The following is a 20467-nucleotide window of genomic DNA, read 5'->3' on the forward strand; positions in this document are numbered from 1 at the left end:
TGGAACAGGGGTTATCTCTGAAAGCTTGAATGTGCTAAGATAGAAATGCAAATGAGAGCTGGGAATAGGAACTTGAAGTGAAAAACCAAAAGGATTCCTTTGGATGTGTGGAAGATCGTATCGGGCAAATGCTAACGTTTTTAGCAGCTGCTGCTTTCGTAAAATCCACACCGCTGCTTCCCACCTGTTCCAGTCCCCGTTATCGCTCTCTTGCCAGCTTCCTTTCCATTCTGCAGAACGGCCTTGACATTGTAAACAATTGTCGTTTTATTGTGTCAGGAGGGCTGGGCCCACATGACGCCGAATCTTTTGTTGCACTCCTCTGCAATTTCCAAGCATGCTTCGCAGAGGGCTGATCTTCTGTTAACCGGACTCAAATATCAGCTCTCTCTAATTGGCAGCGACACAGTTTAATTACTCCTATACATTTCAAGGGTGCTTTAAAATCTGTCTTCATCCTGGGGCTCTCAGCCCCACGCCCAGCTCTGCCCTGATTCATAATTTCAGACATAGAAGACAAGTGGTGGGGAGCGTTCCCCTTCGGCTCACAGATGGCCTTCAGTGAGTATTGGAAGTTTTGTGTGAGCACTGATAGATGTAGGTCCACTTCAACCAGCATAAGGCAAGGCTTTAGGAATTACAAGGCAGAGGTGGTTTGCCATTGCCTGCTTCTGTGTAGCAGCATTGGACTTCTTGGGGGTCTCCGAGAAGCAGTCAAACCACCTTGGGCCATCTCTTGCCTTGAAACGAGGTCTCTATAAGTTGGCTGCAGCTTGATGGCACTTTCTACCCCCACCAGGAAAAAAATGCAGCAACAACAGGATAATACACGTAGCAGACAGATAATATGTCCTGAAACACAGTTCTTGTCATGAAGAATCTGACAACGTTGGCTCTGGATCGCAGAAACTTATCATTAAATGCATTTCTGTTAGTCTTTAAGGTGCTGCTGAACTCTTGTTTGACTTTGCTGCCACAGACAAATACGGTTCACCCTTCGGGAATGGAAAGCTGAGCAGTACTTTATCTTCTGCTTTCAGATTTCATGACCATTGTCATTGAAAGGGAAAGCCAGTGTGGTGTAGTGGTTAAGAGCGGCAGCCTCTAATCTGGAGAGCTGGGTTTGATTCCCCACTCCTCCACACACAGCCAACTGGGTGACCTTGGGCCAGACTCAGAGCGCTCTCAGCCTCACCTCCCTCACAGGGTGTCTGTTGTGGGCAGAGGAAGGGAAGGTGATTGTAAGCTGCTTTCAAACTCCGCTGGGTAGTAAAAAGTGGGGTACAAAAAACCCAGCTCTTCTTCCTCTTCTTCTAAAGTGAGGGGGCCTCTAATCACTGCTTGTCTTGGAGGGACCCCGGTGTTTGAGTTGCTCCAATTATGATCTTCCATCAGGGGTTTCTCAGCACCTTAGTGAGTTCCCAATTCATAGCCTGAGAACCTAAGCTACAAAATCTGCTGACAACTTGTTGCTGTCAGAAGGCACATGTTGCAGGGATGCATTACTAGGAGTGCAGCTGTGAGTCAACATGATGTAGTGGTGATCTGGGAGACCCAGGTTCAAATCCTCCCTCTCTGTTGGATGACCAGTCACATGCTCTCAGCCTAAATTTAACCCCTGCAGGATAGTTGATGGGAGAATGAGGTAAGCTGCATTGGAGAGAATGGCAGGATCTTAAAAGAAGTAAAATAAAAACAAAGAAATCTGGGCAAGTGCTGAAGATGTGAATTTTTCCCTACCATCTGGGAAGTGGCATGTTACATGCTTTTGTGAAGCCTGAAGAACGGGCCTGGGGAAGTGGCTCACAACACAGACCAGCCCTGAGATCGCACTTGATGGAATTACGCTCATAATTCTTGGGCAGATTTAGTGTTGGGCTTGTAGTAACCTGAATTGGAAGGTTGTTAAACTGGAAGAGTTTCTTCTGAACAGGTTCCTCCCCCCCCCCTTGAGCAAATATTTATTCATAAATTGTTTCAAAAGGTGTATTGGTGCAATATGCAAGCAGTGTCAAACCTATAATTAAGTTTTCATGGTACTAGAAAGTCTGCCAAAACCAATGTGTGTGTTGGGGGAAGGGGAATAAAAAAAAGAAACAAACTATCCTGGAAATTAAGATCCCTTTTGAATGTTTGGAACGCCACGGGGGAAAATGAGTGTTAGTTTTCCCTTTTGAAGTGAAGGGTTTTAGCCTGGTCTCTTTGGAAACTTCTTTTCCACAGTTGATTGGTGGAGGCCAAGTCTTCCTGAAATGATTTTCGGGAAGCTTGTGTTTTACCAAACTTGCTTTGCATTTTAATCAGCGCTGTCTTGTCAGTGAGAAACTAAAATAAAGCAGGTGGTTGGGAAACACAGATAGTTTCCCAAAAGCGAAATCAAAAAGCTTTTAATTCAGGCTTTCCACCGCTAAGCCAAAAGAGCAAAGGCCATTGGGATTCCCATACGTCTGGGATCTCTTGGGGACAATATGAATAAACAGGCTATAGGAAGAATATAGTATAGGATTCATATACCACAGGAGTATTTCTGGCAAACGGTGATTTGCAAGATCTACCAGCCTCCTAAATGGGTGTACCTTCCTTGTTCCAGTCTCTGGGGAGAGTTTGTTCCTTCACTTCTTGATGCAGATATTATATTTATATTTACTTCACTTGTACCCTGCTTTCTTCCCCAAAGGCGACCCAAAGTAGCTCCCATGATTCTCCTCTCCTCCGGTTTTATCCTTTTGACAACCCTGTGTGGTAGGTTAGGTTGAGAGTGTGGGACTGGTCCAAGGTCACCCAGCAAGCTTCCACGGCAGAGTGGGGGCGTGAACCTGGGTCCACCCAGATCCCAGTCCAACACTGTAAGCACTACTCCGTGCTGCTGTGTTTTGCACTATTTACGTGTGTGGTGATGCAAACTGTGACGAGAGCATGCAAAGCAGGTTTGAAACTCACTCTGAGCCACCATTTCATGTCACTGGTTCATGAAGGAATCTCTCTTTGTGCTGTTGCACGTGAAATGAAGATCCCTGGTGAAGAGTGAGAAAGGAGTAGAAGTAGGAAAATTGTTCTAAAGAGGAAAGGGGGAAGGGAACACAGGTTTATGGGCCCAGCTTTTGATTTGGAAACCGTGGGTAGTGAGAAACTCCCTATATATCTGTATTTGCTTTGGGGATTGTGGGCCAAATAAGTCTTAAATCTGAATATGTCTACGTCAGATTCTTAAGCCTACTGCCTTAATCCTTTTCTGCATCTCTGGAGTTCTTGGTGCAGGAAAACACTTGGCTATCCATGGGTCCCGTCTCCCAGACGGCTCAGTGGTAAGAGTATTCACTTCAAGGTCCGTTGTAAAGGTGCTTAAACGGTCCCAGTGGGAATGCAGAGAGGCTTTATCTGAATAAGGAGGGATATAGACATTGATTAAGGTATCTTAAGGGAGCATTTGATTCCATCCCCAGAAACAAGTTGGCTGATCTGAACATAGATACAAGGTTATTTTTCCTAATAAGGAAACTATATTCACATGCAAGCTGTTAGGTAAGATTTACTCCCTAAGGGAAACTAACATCAAAGATCATAATCAATAAGGGCATTATACAGGGCTGTATACTAGCACTTTTTTTATTTAACCTTTTCCTACATGATCTTGCTCCATCACTATTTACTGTAGATGGCCACTGCCCTAAGCTTGGCTCTCTACATACTCCACTTTTACTTTATGCTGATGATGCTGTCATCATGTCTTTTTCGCGAGTTGGACTAAAGTGCCTTCTCAATCAATGCTTAGCATAATGTGAATCTAATAGACTCACATTGAATTATGGGAAGTCCAAAGGGCTGGTCTTTGCAAATCACTTTCAAATTCAGTTGGTGGTATCTCCAGTTAGAAAAGCAATGGGTGATTTTAGTCCCCAGGGAGCCGCTGCCAGTCTGAGTAGACAATACTGACCTTGATAGACCAGCAGTCTGGTTCTGTAGAAAGCAGCTTCATGTGTACAAATCAGTCTAGCAAATCAGTCAGCACCACTGCAAGCTGAACACTCAAAAGTTATGCTGCAGCCAGGGGTATGCTTATCCTTTTCTTTTTAGTGGCTTTCTTGTTAAAGGTTTCTTGTTAAAGGATGCTGTTATTCCAGTGTTCTTGTCACTCTGGGAGTACGTTAAAGTATTACTTTCAGTATAAATTCATCTCAGAATGGTGTCTTTATTTATTTATTTTTAATTGATTTATTGCCCGCCACTCCCATACAATGGCTTTGTCCTCATTTAATGTCCTCATTAAAAATCCCATTAAAACCCCCATTAAAAGGAAAGACCGATGTAGTATAAAACACACAGCAACAGGCCCTGCACCCAAGACTGATTCCCACTACCAGGGAGGAGAGAGGGCTGAGCTGGCAACACCCAGGTGCTAACACCAGCCCTGAGGGGGGGGGGGGCATGATCTTTGGGCAGTATATTCCTCTGCCAGTTACAGTATGTGTTTTAAAGCTGGTTTGAATGATCAGCCTGGCAGCTGCATCCCATTCCGGCATCCGGAACTTAACTTGTCCAAAATGACATCCCTTTCCATGTTTTGATCACTGAGTAATTTCAGACTCTTCTTGTAGTTAACTTTTCTCCAGCCCACTGTCCTTTAGGCTTGAACTTGTTTTTTTTTTTGTTTTTGTTTTACCTTCAGCACATGGAATCTAGTTGTCTGCTGTCAGGCTAGCAACAGTAGGAGAAGAGCTTGTGGTACTTCCTGATGTTCCCAAGCTTATTACTGAAATTTAAAAAAATTACCTGTGATCCGTGTGGGATGGGGGGGTGGAAAGCGCTATGTAAGATGCTGTGCAGGAATGATGATGATGTTATCCATTCAGTCGTTTCCGACCCTCCGCGATTCTATAGAAAAGTCTTCGCCATGCACAGGAATGCAACTCTTGATATGACCAAGGTTTAAGCATGTCAACTTTGTGTAGGTCCATCAGTTTTCCTCCATGTACAAAAACACAAAAATCAACCAAGTGTTCATTTCGTCACTGGATGGCTGCTTGTGTGGCTCATGTTCTGGTTCATAGGCTGTGCAGAGCTTTAGAGCTGTCAGCTTAGACCGTGTCAGTGTTTGGCGGAATCCTCTGTCTCTTAAGCCTGGTTCTTCCGTACCACACCACTGATGGCTCTTGAGCTCGTTTGTGGCAATTTCCTTCAGGATTCTCACTGAGCTCTTGGAGCGCGTATATGTAAATGTAATCAGACTGAGAAATAATCATATAGGCAATCCATTAAAAATCCATTTTGAGCCTGTGGTCACCTTTGGTGTTCTGACACAGGATGGTAGGTGCAACTACAAAATGGCTGCTAAAGGAGGTGGAGCCACCACTGCCACAGAGGACCCCCAAATGCAAAGGAGAAAAGGGGTCATTTAGAAATACACTCTGAATAAGTAGTGTGAGAGAATAAAACTAAGGGGTTGACAGCTGCTGCTAAAGCAATATTATTTCAATTTGCATAGCCAATCAGATCTCCGTGGCCCCCTTAGAAGCTGTGCTGGATAGTAGGCCCATCTGGCTCCACCCACTGTTTGGAAACACATCGTGGGCACCAGAAAGGTGGTGGCGGACACCATGGTGGGGACAACTGTATTAACAGGCTGTCCTTTAAAGTGGGGCAAGTAATTGGAGATAGTTTTCTTGGGGGATAAGTTATTTGAGGGCAAAGTTATGGCTGGGACTGCCGCATAGGGGGAGAGAGTTTAAATATCCCCCTTCCATGGTATTCTCTCCCAATCCCATGCTGAGTAGTTGCTAAGGCAAGCATGCAGCTACTTTGATAGGTTGCTGAAATAGCTAACAGGACAGAGAGCTGCAGAGAGCCAATTCTGGTTGCAGAAAAACAGCTCAGATAGGGAAAGACTGTCGCGCCCTCTCCGTCAGACCCACCCGAAATGGTGGCCTTACATGAGTGCTTTTTTCATTTAAGGAAATGTTTTGGGGCTCCAGACATAGATCTCCCACTGTAGCATGGTCCAGTAGCCATAGTTGCATGTTTTCAGGTCTTGTATAGCAAATAAGGAAAACTACTTCTGGTTCTATGGCAGAAAATCCTGCAAATGCATGTAAAGACTGTGCCAGCTAAGGACTGGTGAGGTGGGGAGGACTAAGTGGAAGGGGCAGACCTTTACTGAAGAATGTTCAGAATGCTGTTGCTGCTACCTCTTCCCTCCTCAAGCGCCCTCCGGGAATGTTTATAAATCCAGCACGGATACATTCAACTGACAACTGTGTTGTGCTCTTTCTCCCTCTCTCCAAATTTGGACCTCTTTTTATCTAATCTCGGGTGTCCCTGTGGCCAAGATGGTTGTAAAGCAATCGGACCATTGTTTCTCAGCTAGCACTGACAGCTCAGCTTTATTTGAAGAGGCCAGGAGCAATCCTCCTGCATTAACTTGACTCTGATTGATTCACGGGACACTAATGTCTGAGTCACGGGAGAGCGCATGTTGCAACAGCTGAAGGAAGAACGTGGAGAATCTGAGTGGTGTAGCAGATGCATCAATGGTTGAGTCATATTAAGAGCCGGTACAGTACAGGGATCCTCAGCATGGGCTTTCCTAATGCTAATATGCTTCTTTGTCAAAAGTCTTTCCCTCAAAGTGGCAAGACAATTCTAGCTTTTCTCCACCCAACTGGAGGAGCAAATGTGTCAGAAGAACCCAGGAGATATTACCCATGTATCTGCACAGATCACCCCATTCAGAATCAGCTTTTCCATCTTGGGAAGATTGGTGGTGGAAAGTGGCATCAAAACACAGCTGGTGACCCCTCATGGGGTTTTCAAGGCAAGAGATGAGAAGAGATGGTTTGTCATTGCCTGCTTCTTCATTGCAAACCTGGACTTCCTTGGTGGTCTTCCATCCAAGTACTACTAGGGCTGATCTTGCTCAGCTTCTGGTATCTCAGGAGATTAGGCTAGCATGGGCCATCAGGGCAGGGCAGGTCAGGGCAGATTCTTGGCTTATGAATTTACCACCCTCTGCGATCCATGCCAGAACCTCATGGTAGCCCTTTTTCCAGAAATAACCACAGGCTTAACTAGATTGGGAATTGTTGGTGTACAAAGTAGATGAGCCTCTTGTGGCGCAGAGTGGTAAGGCAGCAGACTTGCAGTCTGAAAGCTCTGCCCATGAGGCTGGGAGTTCAATCCCAGCAGCCTGCTCAAGGTTGACTCAGCCTTCCATCCTTCCGAGGTCGGTAAAATGAGTACCCAGCTTGCTGGGGGGTAAACGGTAATGACTGGGGAAGGCACTGGCAAACCACCCCGTATTGAGTCTGCCATGAAAATGCTACAAGGCGTCACCCCAAGGGTCAGACATGACCTGGTGCTTGCACAGGGGATACCTTTACCTTTAAAGTAGATGAATTATGTTGAGAGACTCTACATCAGGGGTAGATGGCAGGGGCTCATGGGAATTGTAGTCCATGGACATCTGGAGGGTCACAGTTTGACTGTGAGTAGACCTGTGGACCTTCAAGTGGTTAAGTGATTAGAGAGGCTTTGTCTGGCAAATCTTTTGCATTGCTAGTTAAGGATTCCTAGGCAGGGATGTTCTTGCATCTTGGCTTGACCCAGGGAGAATATTGCAGATAGCAGCACTGGCACTGTGTAGACCAGTGTCTAAAGGGTTATTGAAAGTGTGAGATTGGGAGAAGGACAACTTGGCAGAATGTTGTTGTGGAAATGGACTGTGTATATATGTTGTCTGATGTTTGATCTTCAAGCAGAGAACTAGACTGTCTAAGGCAGTGGTTCTCAACCTTCCTAATGTCACGACCCTTTAATACAGTTCCCCACGTTGTGATGACCCCCAGCCATAAAATTATGCAAGTATTCTTTCACAGAAATTAAACCACACTGACCAATGGCATGCAGATCCATGGCTCATCTTTAAACAGCCCGTGGCGCCACGGGCGCCACGGACTAAATAATTCGTTAAGCCCCCTAGAGGTGGGCTTTGTCCGTGATGAGGAAGGGTCCGGGTTGGACCCTTCCTCACGACAGACAATCGGAGGGACCAATCGGCAGGCGCTTTGCGCCTGCCGATTGGTCCCTCCGATTCCCAGCCTGAGCAACTGCGAGCCGCGCACAGCGCGGCTCGCAGTTGCTCCCGGACTGACGCGGCGAGAGGCGCTTCGCGCCTCTCGCCGCGTCAGACCGCCGCCCGAGGGAACCCCCAGCAGTCGCACGAAGTGCGGCTGCTGGGGGTTCCCTCCCTGCTGGACTCACGCGCCTTCTCCCCTTTCAAAACCCCTTTTTATAAAGGGGCTTTGAAACTAGTGATTATATAAATAGTATATAAATTGGCGGGTGCCTTCAGGAGGAGTGGCAACAGTGGCGCCCTGCTTGCGACCCCAAAGGGGTCCCAACCCCCAGGTTGAGAACCACTGGTCTAAGGGAATAGGTATACCAATAGACAGAGAAGCATGATGTATGCTGACTTCCCCTGTGAATCTTCCCATCTCCAAGGACAACATAAAGGGATCTGCTGTAAGTATATACTGATATGAGACCCCTTGTTGGAGGGGGGGGGGCGGGGTTAGAGCTGTAGCAGGACCTTGCCTGTTTTGCCTCTGTACTTTGAATCAAGGCACACAGGGGAAAGCTGTAAACAATCCAAAGGCCTCCCAAAAGCACCAAAGCTAAAGTTCTCTGCATTCACTTTGAAGAGGTTATTGTAGCTTGCTTATTTTTTGAAAGCATCAGTTTGTTTTGGTTGTTAGATGGGATGTAGTACTAGAATAGCTTTTGATAACAGATCATGCTTCTCAAATCTGGAGTGTGAGAGTCAGATTCTGTTTCCAATGTGCTTTGGATTTTTTTAATGCCATATGCTTGTCGGGGTGTGGGTTTTTAAAATAAAATTTACAAGAACTTTTGAATTCCTTTAAAACTCATGAATATGTACTGTGGCTAGACTTTTGGCAATAATTTTGTGTTTTTCCAGTGCAAACTTCCTCCAACCTCTTAAGAGTTCTTCTTTTAGGAAAGTTGATCTGTGCTTGAGAGTCCGCATTCCCAAATGAGAGCCAGCTTGGTGTAGCGGTTAAGAGCAGCAGCCTCTAATCTGCAGAACTGGATTTGATTCCCTGCTCCTCCACATATAGCCGGCTGGGTAAACCTTGGGCCGGTCACAGCTCTCTCAGTTTCACGTACCTCAGAGGGTGTCTGTTGTGGAGAGAGAAAGGGTAGGCGATTGTAAGCCACTTAGAGACTCCTTCGGGTAGTGAAAAATGGGGTACAAAAAGTCAGCTCTTCTTCTCCCCTTTTTGATAAGGCCTTTGGTAAGGCAAGCACTATAAGTAGCATCTTTGAATTATGTGTGATTCAGGATAATTGCTGATCAGCTATTGTAAGTAACTCTGACACTTAACAACATAATGTGGCCTTAAGTCCCTACCACAACACAGAATTTTGTGCCCATGGGTGAGGAGCCACTGAGAACTACAGCTAACGATGTGATTTTGCAATTTTCTCAGTAACTTTGCTCACATTGTGGGTGTTGGCTGTATGTGCAGTATGCAGCCTATGCGGGGTATTGTAGTATGAGAGGAATGGTGTTGTGTAAATGTTGCCCATGGGGTGTGATGCTGTGTCATCCAACCGCTTGGAGACTGCCCTTTCTTGTTTCAGAGCCAGCCTTGCATCCCTTTGGATGGCCTGGTGAAGAGAGGCAGATATAGTGTGGCTTTAGCCGTAGATCTTCACTGGTCTTTCCACCCATCCCATCATCCTGTTCTCTAATGGCACGTGATGGGAAGGGGTGCTTATTAAAAGGAAGACTCTCCCTGTCCCAAATATTTTCTTTGTGCTTGCCAAATGACACTTCTTATGGAGAAGAAGTGCAGTGCAGTAAGCTGCAATATATTATTTCTGAAAGTTGTTGCTTGGTCTGCCTTACAGACAAGGGAAGCACTGACAGTATTGGAAGAGTTCTGGAAGGCTGACAGGGCTTAGGAAAGGGGACAAAAGGCAAAACACATCAACAGAATTCTATTTATTTACTTTATAGCCTGTTTTTTTGTGCTAAATCAAGGCAGATTGCCAAATAGCTGAAGGCCATGATAACCTCCAGAGGAATTATTTTTATAATTTTAATAATCCACTTTGAGTCTCAGTGGGAAAGACAGACTATAAATTGAATAGATCAGTGGTTCTCAACCTGGGGGTTGCGACTTCTTTAGGGGTTGATTGACCATTTTCTCAGGGGCTGTCATGGCTGCCACCCCACCACAGCCACCTAATGCCGAGCCCCCCTTTGTGCTGCCACTGTGCTGCTACCACCCCCGAATGCCGCCACCCCTAATGCTGCAACCCCCTTTAGGCCGCCAAGGCCACCACAGTGACCCAAAAAGGGTCACGGCATTAGGAAGGTTGAGAACCACTGGAATAGATATTGCTGTGGTTTGGCTGCTGGGAGCATTTATGTGAACCTACCTGAGACACCTTCAGAGGCTCTGCTTGGACATACCTGCCTTCTGAAATCTGGCAGGTGGCAACCTTGGAGTGGGCTTTCTCTGTTGTGGCACTAAGACTTCGGAATTTTTTTGTCTGCTCCCTTCTATTACCATCTTCTGCCAATGAATGAAGACTTATTTGTTTCATTCGCTGTCCTCCGGCATCCCTCCTTCCTGCCCGATGTTTTATTGTGTTTTAAGGATTGTAATAAGATGCAGCAGAGTAGGCCGCCTCTTCAGAACCCAATGTTTCTGGGCTTTCAAGTGTTCCCTGAGGCTTGAAGTTAGTGGTAGCTTCTGTTCAAGGGCAGAGCCCCCAAATGTCCCAGTTTTTTGACTAGTATGCTCAGAGGAGAACTTCATTTTATTTGTCATTTGTCTCAATAGTATAAATTTTAAAGGATCCTTTCCCTAAGGCGTCCGACAGGTAGCAGCAATTTATCTCTTTTTGAAGAAGGTCTTTAATTTTACCTTCACCTACTAGAATTCAGGACGGGAAACTGTGGCAAACCATCCAGTAAATCCATTGCTTGGATTTTAATTCAGGTCTTCCAGGTCAACGTCTGACTACCACCCTAAAACACCACTTACCCTTTTTTGAGTCTTAATTTGATCCTTGCTCCTGGGCTGTTCTAACAAGCTAATCTGCCCCCAGTGAGTACTCCCAAATATCCTCTGTCCAGTGGCCCACCCCCAGCCTTAATCAATATCCTTGCAGATAACCACTATCAGCTTCATCCATTGTCCCTTTTGATTAAAGAAATTTGTTTTTCCCAACTCTTGCTGAAGCCATAGTACACAGATACTCTCATAATAGCTTAGGAGCCACACAGACTCATAGAGTTGGAAGGAACCTCCTGAATTATCTAGTTCAACCCCCCACCCCCGCACAATGCAGGACACTCACAACCCTATCACTCATCCACTGTAATCTGCCACCCCCTTGAACCTTCACAGAATCAGCCTTTCTATCAGATGGCTATCCAGCCTGTGTTTAAAAATGTCCAAAGATGGAGAACCCACCACCTCCCGAGGAAGCCTGTTCCACTGAGAAACCACTCTAACTGTCAGGAACTTCTTCCTGATGTTTAGACAGAATTTCTTTTGAATTAATTTCTTTCCATTGGTTCTGGTCTGTCCCTCCGGGGCAAGTGAGAACAACTCTTCTCCATCCTCGATATGACACCCTTTTAAAATACTTAAAGATGGTTATCAAATCCCCTCTCAGTCGTCTCCTCTCCAGGCTCTCTGATATGACGCCTGGGGCTCTTCTGAACAGCATTTACTAACATGGCACCTGATGAAGAAGAAGAAGTATTCTGAAGAAGTAGGCGTAGTCCATTGCCCCGTGGTACTTGTGGTTGGTAGGTGGTCCCCACCTTGAACAGCCAATGACAGAAGAACTAGAGGATGAGTGAGCAACAGTTTCCATGCTGGGGATGGAAGTAAAGGGCATTGAGTTGCAGCCCAAAGCTATAGTCCTATTTTTAATTGTTAAAACTTATATTATTCTATGCCCTGACCTAGTTAGCCCAGCCTAGCCCAATCTTAAGAGCCTCTTGTGGCGCAGAGTGGTAAGGCAGCCGTCTGAAAGCTTTGCCCATGAGGCTGGGAGTTCAGTCCCAGCAGCTGGCTCAAGGTTGACTCAGCCTTCCATCCTTCCGAGGTCGGTAAAATGAGTACCCAGCTTGCTGGGGGGTAAACGGTCATGACTGGGGAAGGCACTGGCAAACCACCCCGTATTGAGTCTGCCATGAAAACGCTGGAGGGCGTCACCCCAAGGGTCAGACATGAGTCGGTGCTTGCACAGGGGAAACCTTTACCTTTACCTTTAGCCCAATCTTAGAACTCAGAAGCTAAGCAGGTTCAGCTGTTGTTAGTACTTAGATGGAAGACCACCAAGGATAACCCAGGGTTGCTACTCAGAGGAAGGCAATGGCAAACCAGCTCTGAATGTCTCTCATATTGAAAAACCTATAGCAGGGGTAGTCAACCTGTGGTCCTCCAGATGTCCATGGACTACAATTCCCACGAGCCCCTGCCAGCGTTTGCTTGCAGGGGCTCATGGGAATTGTGGTCCATGAACATCTGGAGGACCACAGGTTGACTACCCTTGCCCTATAGGGTCACCATAAGTCAGCTGTGACTTAACAGCACTTTCCATCGCCATGTTATTTTGTGTTTGTATTCAGTAGGGTGGCACATAAAGCTTACATTAGTCACGTGGGCCTTTTGGTTTATGGTAATTGCAAATATTTCTCTCTGCAAACCACTGAGACAGTACTGGTGCAATAATGTATTCTTGTGAGTTTGCTCAGAAAAAACACACTACCTTTTTGCCTTCTTTGGACTTCAACCCATTTGTGTGACTGTGTATTAAGAAGCTTTCTCTGTGCTTCAAAGTAAACAGCTTTAACTTGAAGTGGGTTTTCTTAAGAAGACTAAGGCTTCATGTTGTACCTAATTTGGATTTCAAGGCTTGGAATCCAGGATAAATGAGGTTTTTAGTATCCATTTACAGACTTGGGGATCTCATCACTGAGTAGGGAAAAACCAAATTCAACAAGTGGAATAGATCCCTAAGGGGAAAGGAGTAGAATTTCTCCCCCCTTAGGATAAGTATTCCAGACAGCACCTGACTTGTTCTTAGGACTGCCTTGCAGTATTTCATGGAAACGCAAAACTCTGACCATTTAGGAATGAGAAGTAGATGGTTTATACTTTAGTCTGTTGAGCCACAAGAAACTTATCATACCACATTTGAGGTTGTGAGTATCTTTGAGGTTCCATTGAACCATAGACTATTGTGAATGGAAAAAGATCCATTTGGGGTTGAAATATCTTCCTTTGTGAACTGTACAGTTCTTTTCTGATTCCTGTGAGAATTCTTCTACAAGTGATAAATTTGAAAAAAAAATACAAGGCAGTTTTTGTCTGTAAATAATTTTTATTGTAAGCATATCTAGTAATTTTGCCCATACTCTGATGGGCAAGTAATCAGGTTCTGTTCAAGATACTTCCACAAGCAAGCTGAGATGACAGGTACTCTAACTACAGAGTGGCTAGAGGGATTGTTGTACACCTTCCCACCATTCCCAGTCATCCCAAAACTACTTAACAATATCAGGCAACAACAAGCGGAGGTCTTGTTGTTGGCTCCATATTGGTTCCATATTGGCCAAGAAGGCCTTGATTCTCTACAATCATCCAGATGTTAGTTTCAGAACCTCTGAAGATTCCGGTATCCCCAAACTTGCTCCAGCAGGGACTGATAAGGCATCCAAATATCGAGTCAGTCAACTTGACCATAGCTCAGAAGTCACTAGTACAATTTTAACATCAAGAAAAACTTTCTGCTACCAGAATTTCTAACTATACATGGAAGATATTTGTGAGATGGTGCATATGTATGTCTCCAGGTATAGGGAGTGTTCCAGAATTTTTACAAGAGGGAAAGTGTCCAGAGATTTGAGGGCAGCAACTCTTTACCATCAGGTAGCGACCATCACTACACTGGTATCTAACATCAAAGATATGTCATTTTATAGATACCAACATGCCGTGGGTTTTTTGAAAGGGGCTGTGTCAAGGGACCCCCCTCAGGCTCACAAATTTCCAAACTGGAAACTAAATACAGTGGTAGTAGCACTGACAAAACATACTTTCCAATTGATTAAAGACATTGTATTAAGATTCCTCATGATGAAAATATTGTTCCTTCTAGTGGTTACTTCAGCTTGATATCTATTAAATCAGATCTTTGTGGCTTCCACAAAAACAAAGGTGTTCTGAGAAGGGACACATCATTTAAGTGAGCTCAAATTTTCACAACTCTCAAGAACTGTACTTACCCACATTCTGTCCTGGGCCAAAACACCCCAAAGAAAGGTCATGGCATAATTTGGATATTAGGTGAGCACTCAAGACGTATTTCATTAGAACAGAAGAAAGTTGGAAAATGGACACTCTCTTTATAGCTGTATTTCTCCCAAACATGGATAGGAGTATGTCCAAAATGATTAGTAGGTTTCTTATGACATATATTGCCAAGGCATATAAGATACACAGGCAGACCATTACACATGGTATTAATGCTCATTCTGTATGCAGTGTAGCCACCAATGTTGCATTTGCCAACCAAGTTTCGGTAGAGGAGGTTTGCAAAGCCGCGACCTGGTCCTCTATTTCTACACTTATTAGGCACTATAAAATTTATACTTGACAGATGCTTCACTCAACACATGGATTCTGCAGCATGTGATGATCAGTGATGATGATCATCCTGTACTTGAGGGACCGCTCTTCTATGTCCAATCAAGATGTCCTCTGCCTCAGAGGGAGAATTTCCATTAGATACTGACCAAGAAGGGTCCTTCTTCTCTGAGGTTAAAGAGGACATCTTGTCCCTCCCTGTCATCATCATGGTCTTTCTAGATAAAACTGTAATATATGCAGGGATGAGGGTGGGGTGGAGAAACTTCATTAGATATAGCATACTAGATTCATATGTACATGTAGACACATTTTACAGTGTTTGTATGTTCTTAAAATAGTTTTTCTTCTTCTTAAAGTTTCTCCTGTCTGATTCGACTGTGTTAATGTTAGATTACTCTTTTATGCGTTAACTGGTTTATACCTGTGAGCATGGCTATAGTGAATTTTTAGCTCTAGGAGTAGGAAGACTGAGAGATGGGTATGGAAGATAGGAAGTGGAAGAAGTTTTGTTCCTGCCTCCCTGATTATGTGGTGAGCATCACCCATCAATATGTCCTCAACCTCAGAGGAGAAGGACCGTTCTTGGTGAGTATCCAGTGGTTGTTCTCCTGATTTAATAGCACTTCAGTCTTGTATGTTTTAAGCTTTAATTATGTTTTAGTTTTGTTTGATATCCACCCACCTGCTGCTGATCTTGAACACCAATTTAGACCTCCACCCACCTCCCGAGCTAGAAAGGTGTGAGAGAGCTGGGTGGTGTGTTGTTATGCTGTAGCATGCATACTGAATTGAAAAGTGAATAGCTCCTTTGATTAATCTAATTGCTTGCATGTTATAATTTAGTAGACTACAGATCTTTCATGAGGGCACGTGCAGTAGTTACAATAAAAGCATCAGTTACATTTGTCATATTAGCTTACATTTCTGATTCATGGTGAACACGTTGTGCATTCTTTTTATAGGATCTAACTAAAAGCAAACCCTTTGCTCTCTTTTTGTTGTTGTTAAAAAGCTTTTAAGCTCTCAAAATGAAGCAAGGTAGCAAATTCTATTTTTGAATTCATTTGATCCAACTTATTCTCTTAGAATCTTGGAAATGTTGCACATGGTTCTTCCTTCCTCCATTTTATTCTTACAGTAACTTTGTGAGGTAGGTTAGGCAATGGGGATGAGTAGTCAAAGTCACCTGGTAAGTTTTGTGGCAGGTAGAGGTTTCAGCCTAGATCTTTCCTGATCCTAATCTGATCATTGTACAATTCCCCCCCCCCCCTCAAAGCAAGAGTCTTGTGTTTGGGACTGAAACAGTTTCTGGGGAGGAAGGACACCTGGCTACAGTAGGGTGGGTGTCCTCAACAATGTTGAAAGTTTATTTTGTTGATGGGGAAGAGAGGTGTGAGAATGCCATGGTGGCTTTCAAGGCTACCCCCTTCATAGCCTGCTTTATCTTTAAAGCAGTGGTAATATAAAGTCTTGAAAAAACAGAAAGGTTGCTGAGCTGTACCTTGAAAACTGCATAAGTCAGGAAGACAGTGATGCATGTCTGTGAACAGTTTAGGAAAGCAGAGGGAGTATAAGCCCTGTACAGAGCATAATGAAGAACTGCAATACTGTATACAATTACCTGTTTGAATGCTGCAGCAAACCTATTTGTCTTTTAAAGGTTCTCTGTTTTTGTGTCTGTGTTACTGTAACATGCTAACCTAGTTTACCCCTCTGGATTTTGGTATGTGGGGTTGTAACCATAACCTGTAACTGATCCAAGAAGTTATCTATACATAAAGCATGTGCCAAAGTCCACTCTTCCCCTTTTTAAAACCACAAAGTAATCTGGCTTAGCAGTAAACAAGGTAGTTAAAGGGTGTCCAGGGAGAACTAACGCATTTCAGGTGATCTGTAATTTGTTTCCAAAAGGTTGAGAAACACCAGAATTGGGTTTCTCCCCCCCTCCTTTTAAAAAAAGAGTAAAAGTATGACAATTAGCCTGGCCGACTTATAAGCTTTCCTTTTGAAGTCTCCCAAGCAATCCTCCTGGCCCCTTCCTTCCTTCCTTCCTTCCTTCCTTCCTCCCTCCCTCCTGCAGCCTTTAAACCCCTGCTTTTCAAGAGCAAGGGGTGTTGATTGTTTTGCATATGTTCAAATGACTCCTCCCTCTTCCTGAGATCCAGCCCTAAGCAGAGTACACACTCTGGAATGACAGGCATTCCTCCTTGAAGGGAGCTGGCATGAGAACTTATGTATGAGAATCGCCAAGTTGCCCGGGCCAGGAGTGCAGGAAGAACAGGAGTGGCTGTGCCTTGACTTGACACCCATGGCTGGTTCCTGAGGATCTCTGGCTTCAGTGCGCTGCTTCTCCGGACTCCCGACATAAGTTTCCTTGCCTCCAGGAGTTGACTCGTCATTTTTTTTGAAAGACCAATGTCTGCTTCCAGAATACGCTCCTTCTTGTCTTTCTTTTTTCTCTGAGCTGCCTTGAAGAATCTAATAATGGGGCAGACGCGCTATTCAAGACCGGTATATCCAGCTCCCTCAGGTGAGCAATGGAGGGTCTAGTTGCACGGTTGGAGATAGACAGAGCAGGCAGGTGAACTCGGAGAGAGAGAAAGAGAGAGAGGGAGTTTGTGTGTGTGTGTGTGTGTGTGTGTGTGTGAAAGAGAGAAAATGTATAGATTGTATAGCCAGCATGTTAAACTCGGAGAAGTTTCTGATTCTCAGAAGCTGCAAGAATAGATTATTTTTTTAATCCTCGAGGGAGAACAAAAAAGGCTCTGCTCTTTAAAATGCGTTTTGCCTTGTAACTTGTGCTTGCTTGGGGTGGCTTTCCATTTGTTAGGAAGCCAGCCCTTTTGATCTTGCTTGTTTACTGCCAAATGGTCAGATGATGGGAAAATCTGGTTTACGGAGTTCAGCCAGAAGCATTCTAACGTAGTGTGTTTGGCTGGGCTCCGTCTTGTCCTGCGAAACGAGAAACAGGCAAAGAGTGAGATTTGAACAGGGAACTGCAATGTTTTGTTAGTTCTGTCTGTATTCGCTTGTATTTCATTTAAAAAGAAAATTACACCTTTGATCTTGCTGGTTTTGAAGCGGAAGTACCGTAATTTGTCAGGCGTTGGGAAGACAACTGCTCCCAGTGAAGATAGATTCAGATCGACACGGGTAGCCGGGTTGGTTGAAGCAGCAGAAGAAAGTTTGAGTCAAACTTGGACTCAAACTTGGTTGTATTCCAAATGAACCTTCAGTTCTGCAGAAGCAGTGGGCATCAAGGTGGCATGGCATTTTTTTGGTTTCGGTGTCAAAAACTAGGGAAAGCTACCCACCCCCCATTTGTTCCCTTAGTATGAGATCCACTGTCCCATGATAACCGTGCTGTAATTCTGGCAGCTTGGGGTTTCCAACCGCAATGCAGCCAGAATCCTGTCCTGTCTGTTGACTTGGGGATCATGCACTGAAGGCCTGGATCAGGATGCTGAAGTTAAGGCTTCCAGTAATCTTGCGCTGCTGCTAGTGTTTCCGCTGTATTTCCAAACCCATTTATTAGATTCCTCCTTAACCTAAACCAGGGGCGGTCAAACTGCGGTCCTCCAGATCTCCATGGGCTACAATTACCATGAGCCAGCTTTTGCTGGCAGGGGCTCATGGGAATTGTAGTCCATGGACATTTGTAGGGCCACAGTTTGACTACCCCTGACTTAAACCCTTCAGACATGTTCCTCAAGATGAGTGATTCATCGAGGTGAGCTGTTCAAAGATGTGGCAGATGGAATGGTTTTAACTACGTTCTGTTGTTTTGCTTTCTCTGGATTGATACGGTTTCTGTTGTAAACCATCTTGAGTTTAAAATTGGGTGGGGCAGAAGCCTGTAAATCGGCTTTTAAGCTTCCTGCATGCATCATCCCGTTTTTGAGAGGCTTGTTCCGTTGTTTGGAGGAAGGGAGGCTGACTATTTCTTAGCATTTTTGGTTTAGTAGTAACGTCTTTTCAAACAAAGAGAGAAAGCAGTACTTTTCCAGTGTGCGGAAGAGTGTCTGATTCGTACCTGGAAGCGTCTGGAAGACCCAGGGTCAAATTCCTATTCGTGCCATGGAAGCTCGCTGGATGACCCTGGATCAGTCACCCTTCCTCAGCCTAACCTACCTTACAGGGTTATTGTGAGGATAAAATGGAGGAAAGGGAAATGGTGTAAGCTGCTCTGTGTCCCCCATTGGGGAGTAAAAGTGAGGTATGAATGAATAAAAATAAAATAAACAAATTGTACTCATGAATCCAAACTGTGGCTCAGTGGTACTTGGCATGGAGAAATTCCCACACCCAGTCCCCAGAATCTTCATTTAAAAGTATTGGGTTGTAGGTGACACAGAAGATCTCTGCCTGATACCCTGGAGAGCAATTGCCAGAGTATATAGTACTAACCTTAACCCAGGGGTAGTCAAACTGCGGCCCTCCAGATGCCCATGGACTACAACTCCCATGAGCCCCTGCCAGCAAACGCTCATGGGAATTGTAGTCCATTGACATCTGGAGGGCCTCAGTTTGACTACCCCTGCCTTAACTGATCAGTGGACTGTCTGTATGGCCCATTATGCACGAAGTGGAAGGTCTGCATTCGGGGTGGAATGGTGGTGGCTAAAATCACCAATTATGCATGCTGCAGGCGGCAACCGGGTGCAGAATCAACATATGCCGCCGAAAAAAAGATGTGGAAGAAAGTGGAGCTTCCTGGGACCAGGATGCAACCAGAAGCGGCTCCGGAGTAGCCGTGTGCATAATCGGATACTCTGGGTTTTGCTGCCGTTGCGTTCGTCCCGTGCGTAAGCGGTTTGCTTCGCTTCTTCCTCCTCTGTGTTCTCCATTCCGCCGTTTCAGCGGCTGTGCATAATAGGCCTATAAGGCAGTTTCATGGTTCAAGCTTTGAACGCACCTCTGATGACATAGTCCCTAATACAGCATATGAAACGTGTTTAAGGTTTAAGACGGAGAACAGTCTGAAGTCAAATTTGTATGTTGTTTTCAATTGGGATCCTGCAAGAGACATTTTTTTTTTTGCTACACGGGCAGTATAGTGTTTGACCTTTCTCCTCCCGGAGCGAATAGCCTCCCACAGTCAAGCATTGGGAGCGGTATAAACATTAACATTTCAGCAAGCATCATACGGTGAAGGCAGCCTGATATAATTGTGCAGACACGAAGAAATTCAGGAACTGAGTGAAGTGTTCCTTGGTTTTTCAGATAAGGGACTACTCTCGGATTTGAAAGATGCACCACCTGTGTTGGTCCACAGTCTGAGTTTGAACTTCAGTTATAAGCTGTGGACTAAAACAAGGATTTTTCATTTTTGAAAAAATAAACTGCCTTATGAAAGTGATATCAAGGGAAATAACGTGAGTTTCCTTTGCATTGTTGGAAAAAGAGACTAACAGTAGATTCTCCTTGGGTTTATAAAACACTGGCTGCCATAAAACCTTGTCCTCTTATCCACTGCCAGATATTTTCAATGTTTTTAAGGGGAGAAATATCAACTCTGGTGTCTCTGTTTCAGAATTTGTGGCCAAGTAAAGCTTATACTCTATTTGAAAGCACTTTTTACTGTGACTTAAAGTAATGTTTTAATCAAATAAAGCGACCTGCCTTCTACTATTTTTCCAGGTACGCATTTCATTGTTGAAAGAAACCTATGCATAACCATTCTCCCTCTCAGTAAGAGGACATCTGTGTCAGGTGGTTCTCACTGGTTGCTAGGAAGGCAGGAACAAAATTCTTCTTCCCCTTCCTGTTTC

At 44.7% G+C, this 20467-nt stretch overlaps 1 protein-coding gene across 9 annotated transcripts in view; it reads left to right on the plus strand.

The window, feature by feature from the left end:
• PHACTR4 (phosphatase and actin regulator 4) overlaps positions 1 to 20467 on the plus strand; it is a 119115-nt gene that overhangs the window by 59058 nt on the left and 39590 nt on the right. The window contains exon 1 of one of the 9 annotated variants that reach the window (XM_077337235.1): positions 16877 to 17226. The exons of 7 other annotated variants lie outside the window; for them this stretch is intronic. In XM_077337235.1, coding sequence (XP_077193350.1) covers positions 17181 to 17226 — 46 coding nt within the window. In that variant the 5' untranslated portion in view covers positions 16877 to 17180. Of the gene's footprint in view, positions 1 to 16876; positions 17227 to 20467 lie in introns of those variants that run through there. One more of the 9 variants, XM_077337230.1, reaches the window with a different exon arrangement.

The sequence above is a fragment of the Paroedura picta genome, chromosome 5 (assembly GCF_049243985.1).
Source record: "Paroedura picta isolate Pp20150507F chromosome 5, Ppicta_v3.0, whole genome shotgun sequence".
In the NCBI taxonomy this organism is placed as follows: Eukaryota; Metazoa; Chordata; class Lepidosauria; order Squamata; family Gekkonidae; genus Paroedura; species Paroedura picta.